At 38.0% G+C, this 20,404-nt stretch overlaps 1 protein-coding gene across 13 annotated transcripts in view; it reads left to right on the top strand.

Moving 5' to 3' along the window:
• Positions 1-19,566, top strand: part of MEF2C (myocyte enhancer factor 2C) — a 158,389-nt gene extending 138,823 nt beyond the window's left edge. For 7 of the 13 annotated variants that reach the window (XM_014543952.1, XM_005871489.2, XM_014543951.1 and 4 more), the window contains 5 exons: positions 5,419-5,591; positions 7,181-7,204; positions 8,265-8,394; positions 9,234-9,369; positions 14,841-19,566. In XM_014543952.1, coding sequence (XP_014399438.1) covers positions 5,419-5,591; positions 7,181-7,204; positions 8,265-8,394; positions 9,234-9,369; positions 14,841-15,162 — 785 coding nt within the window. In that variant the 3' untranslated portion in view covers positions 15,163-19,566. The remainder of the gene's footprint in view (positions 1-5,418; positions 5,592-7,180; positions 7,205-8,264; positions 8,395-9,233; positions 9,370-14,840) is intronic. The other 6 variants (XM_014543956.1, XM_005871492.2, XM_005871490.2 and 3 more) reach the window with 3 other exon arrangements.
• The last annotated feature ends 838 nt before the right edge of the window (positions 19,567-20,404 follow it).

Genomic DNA, 20,404 nt, shown 5'->3' with positions numbered 1-20,404 from the left:
GATAAAGGGTTTGCTGTTATTAATATTGCATGGTCATGTCGGTGATGGCTGCCTCAGGCAAGTGTGTGGGAGTCTTTAATTCAGATTACTTTTATGCTTCTCTCTCACTAAAGAAATCGTCACTTAGCATTGAGAAAAGTAAGGCTCAGTGTGGTTGAAGGAGCTCTGATGGAGACCTCATGACTAGAACTTGGATTTATCTACTGTATCTTTTTCTTTTGTTCTTGACTCCCCTCCGCCTGGTAAATCGTCCCATCTCTGCTGCCTCAGTCAGACCTCATTCCGCCTGCGTTCCGTAGCAGGTGCGTCCTAACCGGTTTCCCCAGCGGCACCCTAACCTCCTTTAATCTATCCGTTCCACTGTCAGGATTGTTGTTTTCCTCACATACAGAGGTAAGGATGTCACTCACCATGCACAAACGAAGTTTGGCTGCTCACTTTCTATAGTATAAAGTCTATGGTATAAAGTTATCATGATCTGAGAGGCTCATGTTAGCCAAGCCTGGGCAGGAGGGGGAGGGGATGGGCACTGCATGATGTCCCGACTTTCATATTATGTGGTTGATATGTAGTTTGTCTCGTTGGTATACTTGGCCATCGGTATGTTATCATCTAAAGAAGAAAATTTGCTCAAGTAGCATAAAGAGAAGAGTCTCTCCATGTTTGAAATCTGCAAGTTGCTCTACATTTTCCATTGTCTTCTCACATTCACTCAGTAACTTAACTTTTTGTGGCATTCCTGGATAATTCTTAACTTTTTAGCATATGTTGTGTATCATTTGTGAGCACTTGAAACACTTAAAGAACTAATACTCAGCATGGTATCGCTGCCTCTGCAGCAGGGTTTTGGAGGGGAGAGAGTCCAAGGTGGACTGAAATTGTCTGAAAGGCATCATGAAAGAGGTGGGACATTAGCTGATCCTTAAAAAATGAATTTGCATCAAACAGGAGGCAAACACAGGTTATGGGACTGCTGGAACAGACACTGAGGCGTTTTCAGAGGCCTATGCTTGGCCGTGGCCACTGGGAATTAGGTTAGACAGATAGAGTGTGTCAGACCTAGGGCACCAGCCCAGCCGTGTTACGTACGATCTGAACAAGGAACATGATGGAAGCAGCACTTTACAAAGACTTCTCTGGGTGGGTTGGGACTGTACATTGGATTTAATATCATCACATATATGCACATAAGCTTACATGGGGGTTATTGAAAGACCTAGGCAAATGGTGATGAAAGCCTAAACCAGGAGAGAGGCATTTTTGAAGGAAAATTAACAAGATTTGGTATCTGGTGGGAGTTGGAAGAGGGAGAGGGAATAGTCAAAATGACAATTTGGGAGACTGAAAAAATGATTGTGCCAATGAAAAATATTAGCCCTGATCCATGAGGACTAGTTTCTGTTTTGTGCGGATTCGTTTTATAAGCTTGTATGTGTAACTAAAGAAAAAAAAAGTAAAAAGACTCATAAGACTCATAATGTCTACATATCCAAATAAGAGAAAATTTCAGAACTTTGGGCTCAAAGAGAGCTACATGCTCAATTGAGCTCTGTGAGACAAGCAAAATGTCCTCCTCAGGACAACTTATGCCAGGAATATGTTCTTTGAATTTACAACTTCTTAAAATAGGAGTCAATAAAAAAAAAAGGCAGCAAGTGTTTTCAAGTTAACCGGAGAGAAAAAAAATTTTTTTCTCCTAACACCACATTTCAAGTTCTGTGTATTTATACTAGTTTTAATGTGAGTGTTTAGAAACTTGTAAGCAATTGAGATAGATTCTTTTATCCTTCATGCAAATTATATTGTGAATGCTTAAATTGTTTTATGTTATGTGGAACAATATTTTTAATCAAATGAACTATAAAACAAACTTACTCCAAAGTTGGTCTGTTCTTCATTTTCTTATAATCTATAATCAGGAAGTCCATTCACTCATGCTTTATAATTTTTGTGCTTTTAAGTGGTTCAGGGAATGTGACATCTGCATACAGTCACATCTAAATTGATAATTGTTCAGGCAGAGGGCCATTTTAAAACATAGCATGAAGGAAGGTTGAATCTGCATATTAGAAGGTTACTGAGAGGTGGTGCTCCCCACCTCCCTGACCCCTAACTTTGAACGAGCCCATTCTCTTTAGTGAATGTATCTCATGGTAGGACAACAGCCTCAACCCGGGCCACAGCCCTCTGAGTGAGGAGGAGGCCGCGGTTTCCGAGCTGGTTTAAATGCAGGCTCCTCTTAGCAGCAAACCGCACGCATGTATTCATCATTGATTTTGAAATGATAGGTTTCTATATCACTGGTTTAGGATCCACAGTCTTGCATTCCTGAATCTATATTATGCCAGAATAACAACTTGGTGGCTGGAAACAGAAATGGTTATTATACGGCTCCAAAATGCTGGCTGGCACAATATGCTAAAAAGAGTAGGAATTCGCCAGGCAAAAGCCGAATTTATTTGTTCTTAAAAATAACTTTATGCTCTAAAAATATGAATTTAAGAAGTGTCATTGCGGTTCAAAATATTTTACATTCAATATGCAAACACCTTAAAATAAGAGTAATCTTCTGAAATGGCATAATTTCTAAATAACAGGAAATATTCCAAAAGGAAAATAGAATGTTTTTCAAATCTTTTTTTTTTTTAGATATGAGGCATTTATTGGATTAAAAACTAAAATGTATGTTTAGTTGGGGTTTTCTTTTTCCCTACTGCTGGCCCACATTTTGCTTAAAATGTGGGCAAAAAGATGTAGGCTTTGTTGGAATTTCTCAGAGTTTACTGTAGAAAATGTTTGTTGTTTTTTTAAAAAAAACACACAACCTTTTCTCAGAGGCTCTGTGAAGCATTTCCATTTTTTCGAACACTGGCCCAGTGCTCATCATATCACAGGACAACACATTTCATGAAGTGGTTTTACTTCCTTTTAGCAAAATAACTCCTCCATGCAAACCAGTGTCAGTGTCTACCAAGCCGGGGTTTTAGTTTCTTCTGATCTAGTCAAGCTTCACTGCACTGCTTAACTGACTCCCCCCACCCCCCTTCTTTTGAAATTACCCAGCTAATTTTCCATTTGATTGTTTGTTTAAACCAGGTCTCACGCAGACTTAATAGATAAGTGGCGTATGTATTTGGTATCTCCGTGTGGACTTCAGCTAACAGGAAAGCACAGTGTAGATTTTGTCTTGGTTTTCTCATTCTCTTTTTATCCAATAGAATCTGTTAATTAAAATGAAAATCCTAGCATGTTCCCAATAATGATTCAGTAAAACACATTAAATATAAAATTCCTCTGAGCATTCCATTTTATCAAGCATTTCTCTGTGAACAGACTTTTTGTAATTCTCTTGGCGATAAAAGGTAAATGTATTTGTTTCATAGAACAAGTTTTGCCACAGAAAGCTGTCCAAATTCACTGTAAAAGCAAATTTTGGCTTGGGACATATTTAGCAGGCTTTAGAAAATTTAGCTAAATTTCTTGAAGTTTATTATAGAAGAGTAATTTACATTCAAATTCAACCAATAATTTTTAAACAACTACTGTGTAACTCAGAGCATGTTTAGAGGGTATTTCATTCGGTTTATTTTAGGTTTTCTTTTTCTTCAGTAATGTGAGGATTTAATGCCTAATCCAATTGACAGATTTAATCTTGTAGTTATTTGTTATATATTCAGCCTGTTTATTCTTGCATAAAATGAGACAGGTGAATGAATGGATATGAAGAACAATTGTGCTCTACGCGGTGTGCCTCCAATAGAATCTAATTCACAATATGTTCCCATAAATACCTCCTGAAATATACCTGCGCTTTGCCTTCCCAGTTCTTGGTCACCTCTAGCTCAGACTATCACAGTAGTTTCCAGACTAGTCCATGCTTCCAGGCCTTCCTAATTACAGGATATCCCAGTACATCTTTCTGTCCACTGAGAGGTCTGAGTTTCCTCTGCTCCACAACCCTCATAGATCTGCATCTCCACCATCTAAACCCACGATCTGTTAGCTTGGAATTCAAGGTCTCCACAGGCCAACCTTCAAGTCCCTCCAGAGACCCCAGCATTCCTCTTCTTTCATGGTTTCCCTTCTAACCAGGTGTGACCCTGACTGCTCTGGAAATTCCCACCTTGGCCCTTGCCCAGGGCCCAATCACAAGCCCAGCGTATTTTACTATCTCTTCTCTTTTTTCAAGACCCACATCAATTCCTGCCTCTTACATGAAACTTTATCGGTTAATCTCTTAACACTTAACCTGGATTGCTCTGTGGGCACCTTGCCCCAGGCTGTTTATAAGTTTTGCATGTGTATGTGCTGAATTAACACAGAGAAACAGCAAGGCCTTTGAGGACTGGGGCCTGGTCATTGCATCCCCGTTGGGTAGACACAGTGTCGATCATTTGTCCTGGGGTCATAGGTATTTGTGTGTTACTGTAATGATAATGGTAGCAATAACAAAGAGGTTGACTGTCTCCTTTAGAGAGCTGCAGAAAACAAAGGTCTAGTTTCCAGAAAGGATTGTTGCATCACGTCGTTGATTCTCTTCTCTGACCAGAGGTGGTGGAGGAAGCCAGTAGATGGCTTTCTGCCTCTGCCCAGGTGCCACCGATTCCCTCCCCAGCTCTCACTGTCACAGGCAGGATATTTGAATTATGAGAAATGGATTCCTGAAGATATCCATGTTCTATTAGCAGGGGCTAACCATCAGACCTAAAGAACCCTTTTGGTCTTCACCTTAGATGGCTGTCCCTGTGCTTCGGTGAATCTGTGTTTTAGTGGAGGCATCGTCCCTTCATTTCAGTTCCTGAGAAGGAGTCCTGGTTTTGGAAGTTCTGTGTGAGCAGGAGAGCCAGCCTTCAGGGTCTACACTGCAGAAGAGACAGAAGAAAACCAGAGGGAGAAATCATTTAAGAAAAGGGGAACTGAACAGCAAGCTGTGTGAGAGGCGGCTCCTCTGGCATGTCCTAGAAATTATAGTCTTGCTGTATGCCCTTTCTTCATTTAAGGACACACAGACACACAAAATAAAACCCAAACCATTGAACTGAAAGAGTGAGTCACTCCAGCCAGACCTCTGCCGAGCCAGTCAATTAAAGTTCAGGACCAATTCTGGGCTTTTCTTAGACCTTGCATGACTGTCTGACTTCATTCCAGAATTTTTTTTACTAGGAAAAAAAAGGTATATGTTGATTTCTGAGCAAGTTTATGTGAATTGGCTCTCTTCTCATTAAAAGTTTATACTCTTCCTTCAGAGGAATGTTAAATAACTGATTGGGTTACTCTCCATATGTAGATTTCCAATGTATGTTACTGTATGTCTTAGGCTGTTACCCTTTTATTCTTAATCTCGCCTAGTATATTCTCTAGACACATGCCGGAGTCTGCATTTCTCCCCTGAGCACTTTCCTTGTTTTGTGTTAACAGGGAATGGGTATGGCAACCCCCGAAACTCACCAGGTCTGCTGGTCTCACCTGGGAACTTGAACAAGAATATGCAAGCAAAGTCTCCTCCCCCCATGAATTTAGGGATGAATAACCGTAAACCAGATCTCCGAGTTCTTATTCCACCAGGCAGCAAGAATACGATGCCATCCGTGGTAATGAAAAACTACATTTTAAATAAATGTCAATAATGTTTTGTCTATGCGTTGCTATTTTTGCATTTGTCTAACTTTGTGAATGACTTAAGTGCTTTCATAAAATGAATTCATCAGTCCTATTTGTATTTAGCTATTATTTCTGGTAACTGGTTCTCATTCCTTTTCCCACATAAAAAAGAACCAACATCCTAGTGAACTCCACTATAGGACTGGTGTTCTGGGGCAAAGAAAACATTGCCTTTCAAGGCCTTCAATTTATAATTTAAAAAAAATAATAATTGCCTATTTTTCTGCTTATGGGACATATGGTTTGACCAATGGTAGAATCAAACTCACAGAATGAGGTATTTCATACCAGATTTTTATAATATTGAACTATTTTTGTCCTCAAGGTGCTGGCAATGAAAAATCTTTTTTATAACTTCTAAATGAAATTTCTAAATGATCTTTAATCTCCTGGCTGTAAGGAGTTAAATATGCATGTTAGCTGCTTTGCCATCTAGTTTGAGGGAAGTTTAGAATCCTGTTAAATGGCAATTCTTCTCCTGGGTATATTGCAGCGATAATGTTCAGTGCATCACACGCCTGTGCACCGCCTCAGTTCATCTTTCCATATCCGTGCTTCATGCAAATAGTTACCCCTCGAAAGCAAATTGTTTTAAAATCCTCGGCATTCTGGGAACAAGGTTATATTTCACAAAATAAAAATTAAAAAAGTTGTGGCACTTGTAAGAATAAAGAAGTGAATGAGAAACAGAAATGTAAATAATATCCCCGGACTCTGCCGCTTTTCTTTTTCCTGGGTCTGCAGGGCTAAGCTAAGATGAAGATAATATGGTGGGACCAAATTCAGCAACAAAGAGACTTACATCAGTGTTCTCCAGAGGAGCTTTGCTTAAGACTGAGAACATTTAAAACGAAGATTCAGTAGACAATTTTAGATCATTCTGCAAACACATTTTTTTTCTTTCTGTGCTCTGTGGCCAGCTTCAGGGTAGAACAGTCCTGCAAGCTGATTAGTTTATTATGGCACAGTGCACATTAATTTTGAATATCAACCAAAAAAAATCACATAATATGCAACATTCCCTTAGGAAAAGACTGGGTCTAATAAATAAAGTCTTCCACAGGGCCATAGCCGCGCAGTGTGGGCCCTGCATGGCCGGCTGTCTCCATCGGCAGATGGATTCCAAGTCCCATAAACCTGATGCTTTCGCAGGGATCCTGTGAGTGGTCGGGCAGGTCTCTCGCTGGCAGCCACGTGCGGTCCCCCTCCTCTACCAAGTGGGGTTTCAAAGGACAATCCTTTTTATTTTTTATTTTTCAAAATCTGATGGTGAAATAATGAATGTGGAGACACTGACCTATGCTGAAAACTGGATAGATTGTCTTCACTTTTGAGGCAAACAGCTCATTAAGGGAAACAAAGAATGTCTTTGTAAGGAGTTATCTTGAGAGTCTGGGTTTGAGAACTGTTCAAACTGTTGGGTCTATCAGAAGATGCTTTTTCCTGTATTGAAAAGATTTTCCCCAATGATAAATATTTACAGACACTAATTTATAAAACTCCTTCCCCATGCTCTCAGTCTGAGGATGTCGACCTGCTTTTGGTAAGTGGTGAGAGAGCTTCCCTTACATAGCACGGGCAAGGAGAAATCCAGGGCGATGCTTAGGTGGAGTAGTAGCTCTTGTTAAATGGTAAAATTTTGGAAGTTATCAAAGTGGTCAACATCGATTATATTTAGATACTATTCATCTCAAGTATCACAGGGGAAAGGGACGTCAGGTTATTCTTCTGTCTCAACCTCTCCAAGTGAAGGCCATGTTTTCAATTTATTTTAGGACTTTGTTTATAGCAAAATTCTAATGCGCGTGCACACACACACACACACACACACACACACACACACACACACACACACACACACACACACACACACACACACACACACACACACACACACACACACACACACACACACACACACACACACACACACACACACACACACACACACACACACACACACACACACACACACACACACACACAGAAATCAGTTATTTAAAACCACAAAGATACTTCTTTTTCTAAGAAATTTAAGTCTCATGATGTTTAAATTTATGTGAATCTTTACTCTCCTTGCTGTAAGGAGTTAAATATACATGTTAGCTGCTTTGCCACCTAGTTTGAGGGAAGTTTAGAAGAATCTGAAAAAAGTGGTCAGAGCACCACCTTCTGGTCAGAATATAGCATGAAACTCTACCGGTCTGCTCTGCTGTCTATAGAACTAAAGATAAAACCACCTTGGTTGATTTTAAATTTTTTTAAATTTGCATTTGAATAAAAACTGAAACAATGGAAGTACAGTATACATATTTCACCAGTTTTCAACATAGTCTGTTTTTACCCATAATAAAGCTATGCTACTTGTTACTAGTTCAGTTGCCTAGGAGATACTGATGTAATGGGTTTCTATGGCAACAACTTGTCTCTTGAAGGATTGTAAATGATAGGGTTGGCAGAGTTCATAGAGACACATGTTAAATGATTAATTTGATAAGATTTGTACCAAATTCGATCTTCATGTGCAAAACCAATACTGAAATCTAATATTTTTTACTTTTTAAAGAATTCCACCATTAATGTCTTTTTATTTACTTTAAAAGAATCAAAGGATAAATAACTCCCAGTCTGCTCAGTCATTGGCTACCCCAGTGGTTTCCGTAGCAACTCCTACTTTACCAGGACAAGGGATGGGAGGATATCCATCAGCCATTTCAACAACATATGGTACCGGTGAGTAGCTTTGCCACATTCAAATAGTATATTAAATACTTTTTTATTAAAAAGCAAGATGAAAAAGACTACCTTTTAGTTCATTGGGAGGCTTTATTTGTTACCTGTGGTGTTCAGAGCACTAAAATCACTACTTCTGACTTACTAAGACAAAGTGAATATTCACATTTTTTTAAATGACTGAAAGTTTCACTAACCCAAACTGATGTCAATATAGAAGAACAATTTCAAGAAAATGAGCTGTTACTTCTTTGATGTAATAGCTCACTTTCTCATGATTATTTAAAAATGTGTCTAAATCATCAAATATGTATATACTGAAATAGCACATTGTAGTTCTAATAAACTAGAATTGCAAGTTTTGTTACTTTGAAGCTTTCGTGGAATGCTTATTTTTTTGGTATATAGTATATATCTTTTATTTTTTATTTATTTTTAGTATATCTCTTTTAAATTAAAATTGTCCCTTATGTTTTTCTCCTTCTCCCCCCACCCAAAAAGTAAAGTAATTTATAACAGTCATTAAATAATACTAAGAGAATACTTTTAAAATTGAAAATGTTGCCCTAGCTGGTTTGGCTCAGTGGATAGAGCATTGGCCTGCGGACTGAAGGGTCCCGGCCAGGGGCACATGCCTGGGTTGTGGGCTTGATCCCCAGTAGGAGGCATGCAGGAGGCAGCCAATCGGTGATTCTCTCTCAATGTTTCTATCTCTCTCTCCCTCTCCCGTCCTTCTCTGAAATGAATAAAAATTTTTTTTAATTGAAAATGTTTATTCTCTTCATCATTTGACCATTCTCGATTAAATACCTTCCCTTGTTGTTTTGTTTCTGATCTAGAGTACTCTCTGAGTAGCGCAGACCTGTCCTCTCTGTCTGGCTTTAACACCGCCAGCGCGCTTCATCTGGGGTCAGTAACTGGCTGGCAACAGCAACACCTACATAACATGCCACCATCCGCCCTCAGTCAGCTGGGGTAAGCAATGTCATTTCTTTTGTAATACCCTTTTAGGATGCGTTTTTAAATGACAAATAGCAATCTCTAAATGATGTGCTCTAATGTCCCATTAGAGGATGTAAAATTCTGCTCTATCAAAATCTGAAAGTAATTATCAGATCAATACCTTTCAAGTACCTTAAATATTGTCTTATTCTTTAAAAGGAGGGGAAGCTCTGGGATGATGACGTAAATTATTTTCCTATTGTTTCAGCCTATATTTATTTCTACTTCTCTCAGTAATATTTTTTATTTAGTTAAGTTTTCACTTAGCTCATGTGGGACATAAGACAACATTTACAGTTATAAGTTCTTGGAGTTTTTTAAGATACTTGAGAATCCTTAGTCAGCACGAACCATACAGTTCATGCTAATGTTCCAGTAGTACTCATAGGATCAACAACTCCATTGAATAGTAATGTACTCATTTATATGTAAATATATATGTAAATATCCATAGATTTACTAATTATCTAAATTTGAGTATAAGAATCATTTTTTGTTGTTTTCTGGTCAGAAGATGTATATTTCTGCCCCCTTGTGGTAGTTTTGAGATATGTCTTTACCATAGAAATGACTCCTGTCGTTAAACTATGGAATTGTCCAAATCTTTAAAAAGCCTCGATTTCACAATCACACAACGTGTAAAACAAACAGTTTTTATTTTAAAGTTTAAAACATGAATCAAAAATTAATAACTCCAAAACTGAAATTAATCTTCAAAAGAAAATAGTAGGATGATATAAAATATTTAAAGAAAACAAGCTTTTATATTTTGGAAACACCTTTAACTTTTCTGCTGAGCATTTGGTTAGAGTAGTTAACTAGTTCTACATTTCTATTTCTAAGGAGATAATGAGCATAATATACTGAGTAGAATAAAAATTACTGATTGATGCCACAACTTCGTCTCTCTTACCCCTCCCCTGCTCCAGCAGCTTTCCCTGGAACTGATGTCGCATAGACTCGTGTTTTGGGAATGGGGTCTTCATCCAGTCAGCATTTGCTTATGTGCATTCTACTCACTAATCACTATTGTGGCAAAGCTAAACTTTCATATAAATAATAAAATTAATTCACATGACAGTGTCGCTCTGCTTTCTTGAAAAATTAACTAGCTAAGTAGACATTTATTGCAATAACTTTTTCAGGTAATTATCATTAAGTACATCATGCCATCCAGGCAATCTTAAAATACATACATGCAGCATAACACTGCTGTGACTCAGTTGCGAACCCATGTACATGCTTCTTGGCAAAAATAAAGGTCGCAGTTCACTTCTCACTTTTCACGAAATTCATCCATTATAGAGGACTAGATTTCCTTAGAAATTATCAATGTCAAAAGCTATATAATTTTCTCTGAAAATGGTAGCATCTGACAATTTGCACTTTACATATAAAACACGTATTTATGTATTTTAATTACAATTTTAAAATTCTCTTCTACTTCATGGGAAGAATCTAATTCTCTGCTGCTCTTAACAGAGGTTTCAGTAAAGGAGAAGAGGTGGGGGGACTGGACTAGGGAGGAAATGAATTACAACAGCCAATCATGAAGCATTTTGTTTAGTTCTGATTCCTTTCAGTACCAATTCTCACAGTGCATAATTTGAGTCTGAATTTGGTTTATGAGTTTTTATTGCACTTAATTACTTCCCTTATCCCTCAGACAGGATACACTTCCAGTCCTTCTCATTTCGGCCCACTTACCTCCTTACTCCTCCTCCTTCCCTCCCTTCTTACACCCCTTGAGTGTCTCTCTCTTCTCTCTCTCTCTCTCTCTCTCTCTCTCTCTCTCTCACACACACACACACACACACACACACACACATGTACACAGCTTTTCAAGAGGAGGTTCCTTCAGATGGACTAGCCCATGCTCACACAATTAAGTGTGACACTCTTTTTTGACCTCCCCCCAGGTTGTAATATTTATGTAAAATGAACTATATGAGCTGCCTTTGTTTCTCACAGTATAAATTAATTTTTAAAACTGATTTTTTTTTCCTGGCTAAAGTAGTTTCATGTGCCTGTGGGGTGGGATCACATTCTTTTGGTTAGATACAGCAAAATAAAATATATTTCAGCCTGACCAAGATGGGCGCCACCGTTTTCTCTCAAAATTAAAAATTACTTTTTTCATGGAAATATCTTTAACTCTTCAAAACTATACTTTTAACATTGTCTAGTGCCTGATTTTATCTAAGCAAGTTAGGTAAACGGCATAAATTGATTTGCTGCAGGGAATAGAGATGACTGGCGGAAGGAACTTGCCATCAAAGGTTAGTGAGAGTTGTTTGCATATTAAGATTTGAGAAAAAGACCCTTGAATTTTTAGGGCTTTTTTCCCCCACCACCTAAAACCAGGGCAGCCTGTTTTCTGGGAGCATTTCTATACATCATCTTTGTTGAGGTGGGTGTGCAGGACATACTGAGAGGCGGTAACTTTGAATAAAGACGAATTTTAAAAGGTTAGATAAAATGTAGTCTGCTAGCCTAGTTTCCAGGAGAAAGCAGTAAGAAATTTGAATAAAACCATCCAATTATCTTTCATTTCTGAACAATTATGGGGAAGGGTAGGTGTCTTCCCAGTTGGAAGGCATTTGTAGAGGACGGAACCTAGCAGCAGGACTTGATCTGGGCAATGTGCATGTCTGGCTTCTGGCTTCCCCACCCACCTCGTTCTCACCCACGCATATGAAGTAGCTCACAAGGATCTGTGTCCACAAAAGTTTTGTTCTCAAGGACAAGTAAACCAACATCTGAAACTCGCATACATACAGCTAAGTGACCTTCAACGGTCCTTTTCCTTTTCAAGAAAACACTTCCTCGAGAACAGTGGCTAGTCAATTAGATTTCATTTTGTTTTGAATCCTCTACCACAGTACAATGAAGCCGAATCTCAGCTATCACTGACGTTTTATGGCTGTGCATTTAGTGTCTCTGGAACTACTCAAAATGCTTCATACATGCTTTCAGTGTAAAATGAAATGCCACCCAAAAAATGAACTTAGGGACTGGCCTGTTTGTTTATAGGAAGGGATAAGCAGTAAATGTCTTGTCTTTTATGGGGAAGAAATACAGCAAAATTTGTACAAGCCAGTTGACATTGGGAGATAATGCAGCTTTCAAAAATTGTACTAAAGAACAACATTTTGATTATGTTACTTTTTGCTTAACTTATCCAGATTAACTGCTTTACTAGTCCAAATCATCAAATATTTTTTTTGAATTTTCCATGTCCCCAGCCTGTGAAGACACAATTTAAATGTCAAAGGGCAGACAAAAGTATTTATGGATATGCCACATATTTTCAGACTCCTAATACACATTCATTATTAAACAGCTGAATGAGTCATTGTAAGAGGCATTTCATTAAATTTTAGTGAAATGATCTTTTTTATCTAGAGCCAGGAAAATTCTTTCTTCCAGAAATCAAAAGATGATTTCCTCTGACATCAAAATGAAGCATTAAGTGACGTTGAACCAAGATAAAATAGCCCACCATTATGGGTCCTTTTGAAATACAGCTCCACCTCTATTTTAATGTCTTATTGACTAAAAAATTACTTAATTAAAACTCTTAGAAAATTCGTATAGAGACTGTAAAATAAATGGGTGATTGAAAATTATATATTCTTGATATAAATGCTAAAACTGCTTTGATTCTATAAGATTATAAAAGGCCCTGGCCAGCTTCAGGTTTGATCCCTGGTCAGGACACATACAAGAATCAACCAATGAATGCATAAATAAGTGGAACAACAAATCTCTCTCTCTCTCTCTCTCTCTCTATATATATATATATATATATATATATCCCCTTTCCTCCCCCTCTCCCTCTCTCTAAAATCAATAAATAAAAAATTTTAATAAAAAGATCATAAAAGCCAGAGAAGGAAGGGCTTATTAGGGAAACAAATAATTCTCCTTTATGTTATTCTCGACATTAGCTCCTCTATTAATAAGGAAAGGAAAGTAATTCTTTGCCAGTAGGTGGTGCTTTTGTATAAAACATCACTCAAAGATAAACTCATTTCTGACTAATTTTGTATCTCTATACATCTTGAGCTTCAATGGCATCTTTCACAAAGCCAGCCCCAGTTACTCCACTTTTTCCTCTGATATACATATACCTATTTTCTCACTGCTCATAATTACATTTTTAACACCATCCAGTTCTCTCCATTGGAAAGTACAATAATTGCATATATGGTTTGGCAGCCTTGCCTTCCTTTGTTTCAAATGGGTGTGTCTGTATGGATTATTCTTTGCTGTAACTCTTCCTCAGTAAAAGAGGTTTCCGTATTCTCTTGATAATGTGGGCAAGTAATACTGACGTTAGCCGTGGATGTCAGTGCAATCTGAATGTGAGAACAGTGCAAGCCTCTTAACATTGACCTCAGCAGTAGGATTGTGGTTTATCCTGATAAAAGTCGTTGTGGTTGCCAATCTACACTTAAGGCTTCCTGAGTTTCGCTCCAGAGTTTCAAGTCCCTAAATTCTCCCACATTTTGTAGTAAGGGCAAGTTATACTCTCCTGGAACAAATAAGGGCTAGGGGTTATAAACACAATAAAATTACACTAGACCCTTCTTTACAACAACCTTTTCTTAGGCAAATCCGGATTCGCCCATTAATGGCAATTATAAATAAGAGGAGTGGTACCCTGAGTACTCTAGCAGGATGAGACTCACATTAGGAAAGTTGAGGTAATTGTGCAAAATAAACAGCATTTTTGTCCCATGTAGCTGAGAAAAGGTGAAGAAAGTAAAATTATATCCGTTTTAATGAAGTAGGAAATCTAAGTGTTTTTAAGCCAACACTTTAAAGTGCTGCAGATAATTGTCACCCTCCTTCCTCTGTCCTCTTCTTTCGCCTTTCCAGGCTTTTCGCTAGATATGGTCATAGGTAGCCTTTCATGGACGCTATTCACTTCAAATTTGAACTCTTTTCCCTTTCTCTGAAGCCTGTGCAACTTATGTGTAAGTGCTCATTAAATTGAGGGAACCATTCATATTCAAAATAAGCGTTTTACACTAACTTTCAAACCCTGGCATTAGTCGATCAAGGACGGATAACTCGAAAGCTAAACAATGTATCTTAAATCTTAAGATTCAATTTTGGAGCTAGTCTAGGGAGAAACCCCGCAACACAGAGAACGCTTTTTCCAGCGTGTCTGGTTACCCCTTTTCAAACCTGTAGGATAGGCTCAGGGAGCCTGTCAGACCAGAGGTGTCATTCGGGAGCCTGGGCCAGCGCAACGCTGTCCTCACTGGGGGCAAACGGAGAAGGCGCTGCCCCCTCCAGTGCTTCTGAGCACCCTCCCCCTCCGGGCATGCTCTGGTGTCTATGCGAGAGTCTTAAGCTGATGTTTGATGTAATTGTGAGTTCCTGGGGGCTCCAGGCCTCCTCCATCTGTAACTGGGTTTCCTTTCCTCCTACAGAGCTTGCACTAGCACTCATTTATCTCAGAGTTCAAATCTCTCCCTGCCTTCTACTCAAAGCCTCAACATCAAGTCAGAACCTGTTTCTCCTCCTAGAGACCGTACCACCACCCCTTCGAGATACCCACCACACACGCGCCACGAGGCGGGGAGATCTCCTGTTGACAGCTTGAGCAGCTGTAGCAGTTCCTACGACGGGAGCGACCGCGAGGATCACCGGAACGAATTCCACTCCCCCATTGGACTCACCAGACCTTCGCCGGACGAAAGGGAAAGTCCCTCCGTCAAGCGCATGCGACTCTCTGAAGGATGGGCAACATGATCAGATTATTACTTAATAGTTTGTGTTTTTTTTCTTGCAGTGTGTGTGTGTGCTATACCTTAATGGGGAAGGGGGGTCGATATGCATTATATGTGCTGTGTGTGGAAAAAAAAAAAAAGTCAGGTACTCTGTTTTGTAAAAGTACTTTTAAATTGCCTCAGTGACACAGTATAAAGATAAACAGACATGCTGAGATAAGCTTAGCACTTGAGTTGTACAACAGAACACTTGTACAAAATAGATTTTAAGGCTAACTTCTTTTCACTGTTGTGCTCCTTTGCAAAATGTATGTTACAATAGATAGTGTCATGTTGCAGGTTCAACGTTATTTACATGTAAATAGACAAAAAAAGGAAACATTTGCCAAAAGCGGCAGATCTTTACTGAAAGAGAGAGCAGCTGTTATGCAACATATAGAAAAATGTATAGATGTTGTGGACAGACCCGGCAAAGGGTGGCCATTGGTAAACGTTAGGAACACGCCAGGTCACCTACCACCCTGAGAACGCTCACAAACCTGCAGGCGTATCATTGGCGTATGGCACTCAATAAAAAGATCGATGACCATTAAAAGAGGACCATACCTATTTAAAAAAAAAAAGTGGAGTTTGAGGGCTAACGTATTTAATTAAATAAATAAAGAAATCTGGGTCTGCATCTCTTATTAAATAAAAGTATAAAAATATGTACATTACATTTTGCTTATTTTCATATAAAAGGTAAGACAGAGTTTGCAAAGCATTTGTGGCTTTTTGTAGTTTACTTAAGCCAAAATGTGTTTTTCCCCCTTGATAGCTTCGCTGATATTTTAAACAGTCCTGTAAAAAAAACAAAAAGGACTTTTTGTATAGAAAGCACTACCCTAAGCCATGAGGAGCTCCATGCTTTGCTAACCAAGATAACTGTTTTCTCTTTGTAGAAGTTTTGTTTTTGAAATGTGTATTTCTAATTATATAAAATATTAAGAATCTTTTAAAAAATCTGTGAAATTAACATGCTTGTGTATAGCTTTCTAATATATATAATATTATGGTAATAGCAGAAGTTTTGTTATCTTAATAGTGGGAGGGGGGATATTTGTGCAGTTGCACATTTGAGTAACTATTTTCTTTCTGTTTTCTTTTACTCTGCATACATTTTATAAGTTCAAGGTCAGCTGTCAAAAGGATAACCTGTGGGATTAGAACGTATCACATGGCAACACCCTAAATTGTCTTTAATACATTAGCAATCTATTGGGTCAACTGACATCCCTTGTATATACTAATTAGTTTATTTTATGCTTTTTATTTTTGAATTTTCATCAAATGCAGGGCCCCTTTCTGATCTCACCATTTCACCATGCATCTTGGAATTCAGTAAGTGCACACCCTAACTTGCCCATATCCTAAATTATCTGGTTGGTTTTCAGCCCAGAATTTGATATGCTTTTTAGAAATATGCCCAGAATAGAGAAGCTGTGCTAGGGCCGTGCCCTGCAAACATGGCCCTAGAAACAAGTGATATGAAGTTTGCTCAATGTATAAGTTATAAATTCCCACAGAAGAAAAATGTGAAAGATTGGGTGCTAGACAAGAAGGAAGCAGATAAAGGGATAGTTGCTTCACCATCTGTTTTTAATTATTTTAACTGACCCTCAACAATCTTGTCAGCAATGTAGGACTGTTGAACAATCCCAGTGTGTCAGGACCCCCAAATGTCACTTCTGCATAAAGCATGTATGTCATCTATTTTTTTCTTCAATAAAGAGATTTAATAGCCATTTCAAGAAATCCCATTAAAGAACCTCTCTATGTCCCTTTTTTAAATTTTTTCAAGAAATAATGACTCTTGTCTAATATTTGTCTATAAGGGCTTCATTTTCAGACCCTTTTAAAAAGTGAGTGCCATTAAGAAAATGTTCATATCTATTGTTTAAAAGAGATTTCAGTCTAGGAATGATTTTTCTTCTCTTGGAATGTGAAGATCTGTCGATTCATCTCCAATCATACGCAGTGACATACACAGCAAAGAAGATGCAGACAATAAGATCAACACTGCTACATCGTGTGTAGGACACTTCTTACCCATTTTTTTTTCTTTTACTTGTAAAGTTGCTATGTGTTTCTCATTGAAAAAGGCTGCCGCTGGGTGGCAAAAGCCAAGAGACCTTACTAACTAGGCTATATTTTTCTTAACTTAATCTGAAATCTGAAATTAGACCACAATGCACCTTTGGTGGTATCCATTTGGATGCTAACCTGCCTTGTACTAACGTTTTATATACTAAAAACAAGCAAAAATATCTATTAATCATTTCGTATATCCCACTACTCAAGGTATCCATGGAACATGAAAGAAAAAACATTTATGCAAAGGAAAAACAGAAAATCATTGCTAAAAATAGACACACACACACACGCATATACACACGTTCACACACACACACATTCACATAGGAGGAAGAAAACTAAGAAGTCATTTTTCTCACCATAGATTTGATCCCATCCTTCCAACACATCTTTATAACTTGATGTGTATAAAATATGCAAACATATCACCAATGTTCTTTATCATTTCAAAACACTTGATCAATATCAGTAAAAACTTATCAGTGGGTGGGAAAGGGTCATTATGTGAAAATATGAAAAAATAGCCATATTAATTTTTTACCTGCACTTTGCCTCAGCAACAATGAAAAAGTGAATTTCTAATGCTGAAAATAAAGTCAGCTAAAGTGCCAGCAGAAGCCTTGGCTATTTATAGCAATTCTGGCGATAGTTTTATAAGAACATGAAAAGAGCAGAATCACTTGAAAATGGATGCCAGTCATCGCTTGTCCCCACTACTGAATTCATATAGAGTGGTGGCAAGCTCTCGAAGGGATAATCTGAGAATTTTTTAAAGATGATTTAATGAGAAGAAGCACAATGTTGATTGTGATGAGTCACTCTCTGTAAACAATCACTGTCTCTCTTTACCTTATACCTTATCTGTAATTTACCTTTTATTGTATTTGCAAAGCTAGTATGGTTTGGATTTTTATCACAGTAAATCCTTTGTATTTCAGGAGTTTAGGGCAGAGCCCTGAGGGAATGATGTTTCACGTAGTCCATCATAGAGAACATTTTAGGCAACATTCTTCATTGCAAGTCAAAGAACCACAAGTGGCATTTTACACAGCTCCAAGGATTGTTATGCCTAATCCTAGTTTAAAAGACTTTGGGGTAACATTAAGCTTACATACTGGTAACACTGATGCAATATATGCAAGCTGCACAACCTGTATATTGTATGCATTGGTGCGTGGAAAGCTGTTCATTTCAACCTTTTTTAAAATTGTGTTTTTTAGTAAAATGGCTTATTTTTTCCCAAAGGTGGAAGTTAGCATTTTGTAATGATGAATATGAAAATGCCTGTCATCCTCAGATCACTTTAAGGTTAACTAAGGTGAGGATTTTAAAACAATTCAAATACACTTTTTAAGAGAATATCTGCCCTCTCACAATGTTATGTATTTGTTTTTCTTACACACCCATCTTTTAACTTAGAAATAGCTTTTTTCCCCTCCCTTTATTCTTTTGTTTGTTTTTCCAGAGAGTAATGCTTGTATTTCTTTCTTTAAAAAAAAAACAACTTTTTTTCAAGAAGCAGCAGCCACTTGAACCCTCAATAAAGGCTGTTGCTTAAGCATGGCATACTTCATCTGTTCGCGTTTGTGCCATCTGCTGTGATGTCGTCACTTATACAGCGTGAATTTCTTGCCACTACAGATCTTTTGAAGATTGATGGAATACTGGTGTCTGTTAGAATGCTTCAGACTGCAGATGTAACTAAAGGCTTTTCTTAAATATGTTTTAACCAAAGATGTGGAGCAATCCAAGCCACATTATCTTCGACATTCAATTTGTCCATTTGGGTTATTTTCACAATCCGGTATTGCATTTGCCTTCCCTATTTGTACCTCAAATTGATTCATACCTCAGTTTCATGCAGAGAGGTCAGCTAAGCGACGGATTCTGTTGTGGTTTGAATTCAGCACCAGTGTTCTCTCAGAGCAACATGGGCCTGGGGCACTGCGGGCGGAGGACTTGGATTGCTTCAGATGGTTTGCTGTATCACTTTCCTTCTTTTCCTGGGGACTTGTTTCCATTAAACAGTCATTCAAATAGTTTGTAAATGAGGGCATACAAGCATTTGCAACAAATATTCAAATAGAGGCTCACAGCGGCATAAGCTGGACTTTGTCGCCACTAGATGACAAGATGTTATAACTAAGTTAAACCCCATCTCTGTATCTCAAGGGACTTCATTCAGCTGTCTGTAGTGGAAAAGTGGGGAATTTTCCAAAGTTTCTCCTGCTGGAAATAAGGTATAATTTGTATTTTGCAGACAATTCAGTAAAGTTACTGGCTTTCTTAGTGATGCAGTGTCTGTGGTGCATTTTTTTAATTAATGTTTTGCCTTTTAAGTGTATTCTGCTTCATCGCGTGTTTTTAAAAGTAGCTTCGCCCACAAGCGCACATGAGCTTTCTTAGTTTTCAGTTCAAAATACTCAAAAAGAGGGATATTTGTGTTTAGGAGGAAGGATGGGTATGAATTGGATCAGCGTTCTTGGGCTGATCATATGTATTTAGCCAGTGTGGGAAGTTCAAGGTTCTAATTGAGTTCAACTTCTTTATCAAGGCATTTCTGCCCTAGCTGGTTTGGGTCAGTGGATAGAGTTGGCCTTCGGACTGAAGAGTCCTGGGTTCGATTCCAGTCAAGGGCACATACCTCAGTTGCAAGCTCAATCCCTGGTCCTGGTCAGGGTGTGTGCAGAGGCAGCCAATCAATGAGTCTCTATCAGTTCTGTCTTTCCCTCTCCCTTCCATTATCTCTAAAAATCAATGAGAGAAATATCCTTGGGTGAGGATTAACAAGACTAAATAAATACAGTAAAGGAATCTTATTTTAAAAAAACACACACACAAAACTGCATTTCCAGGAAAGTCTTTGATAACTTGCTTAAGTACACAGAATTTTCCAGAAGTCATAGTGAAAGAAACTACAATTCAATAAGTTAATTTTTTAATCAAAATGTGTATAAAACATTTCTAGACTTATTTCAGTTTTCTTCATCAAAATAGTTTTTTAACCAAAAGTGGTTGAAAACATGGGCTTATATCTAAATATTTGAGAAAACTAGTAAGTGCGTACATTTTTAGAAACTCCAAGATTTATCCATTACCAAAATTTAATGACAACTGGAATGTCCTTAGAA

The sequence above is a fragment of the Myotis brandtii genome, unplaced genomic scaffold, assembly GCF_000412655.1.
Source record: "Myotis brandtii unplaced genomic scaffold, ASM41265v1 scaffold344, whole genome shotgun sequence".
Classification (NCBI taxonomy): Eukaryota; Metazoa; Chordata; class Mammalia; order Chiroptera; family Vespertilionidae; genus Myotis; species Myotis brandtii.
Note: the sequence above shows the minus strand (reverse complement) of the source record. Positions and strands in the feature narration are given on the sequence as shown.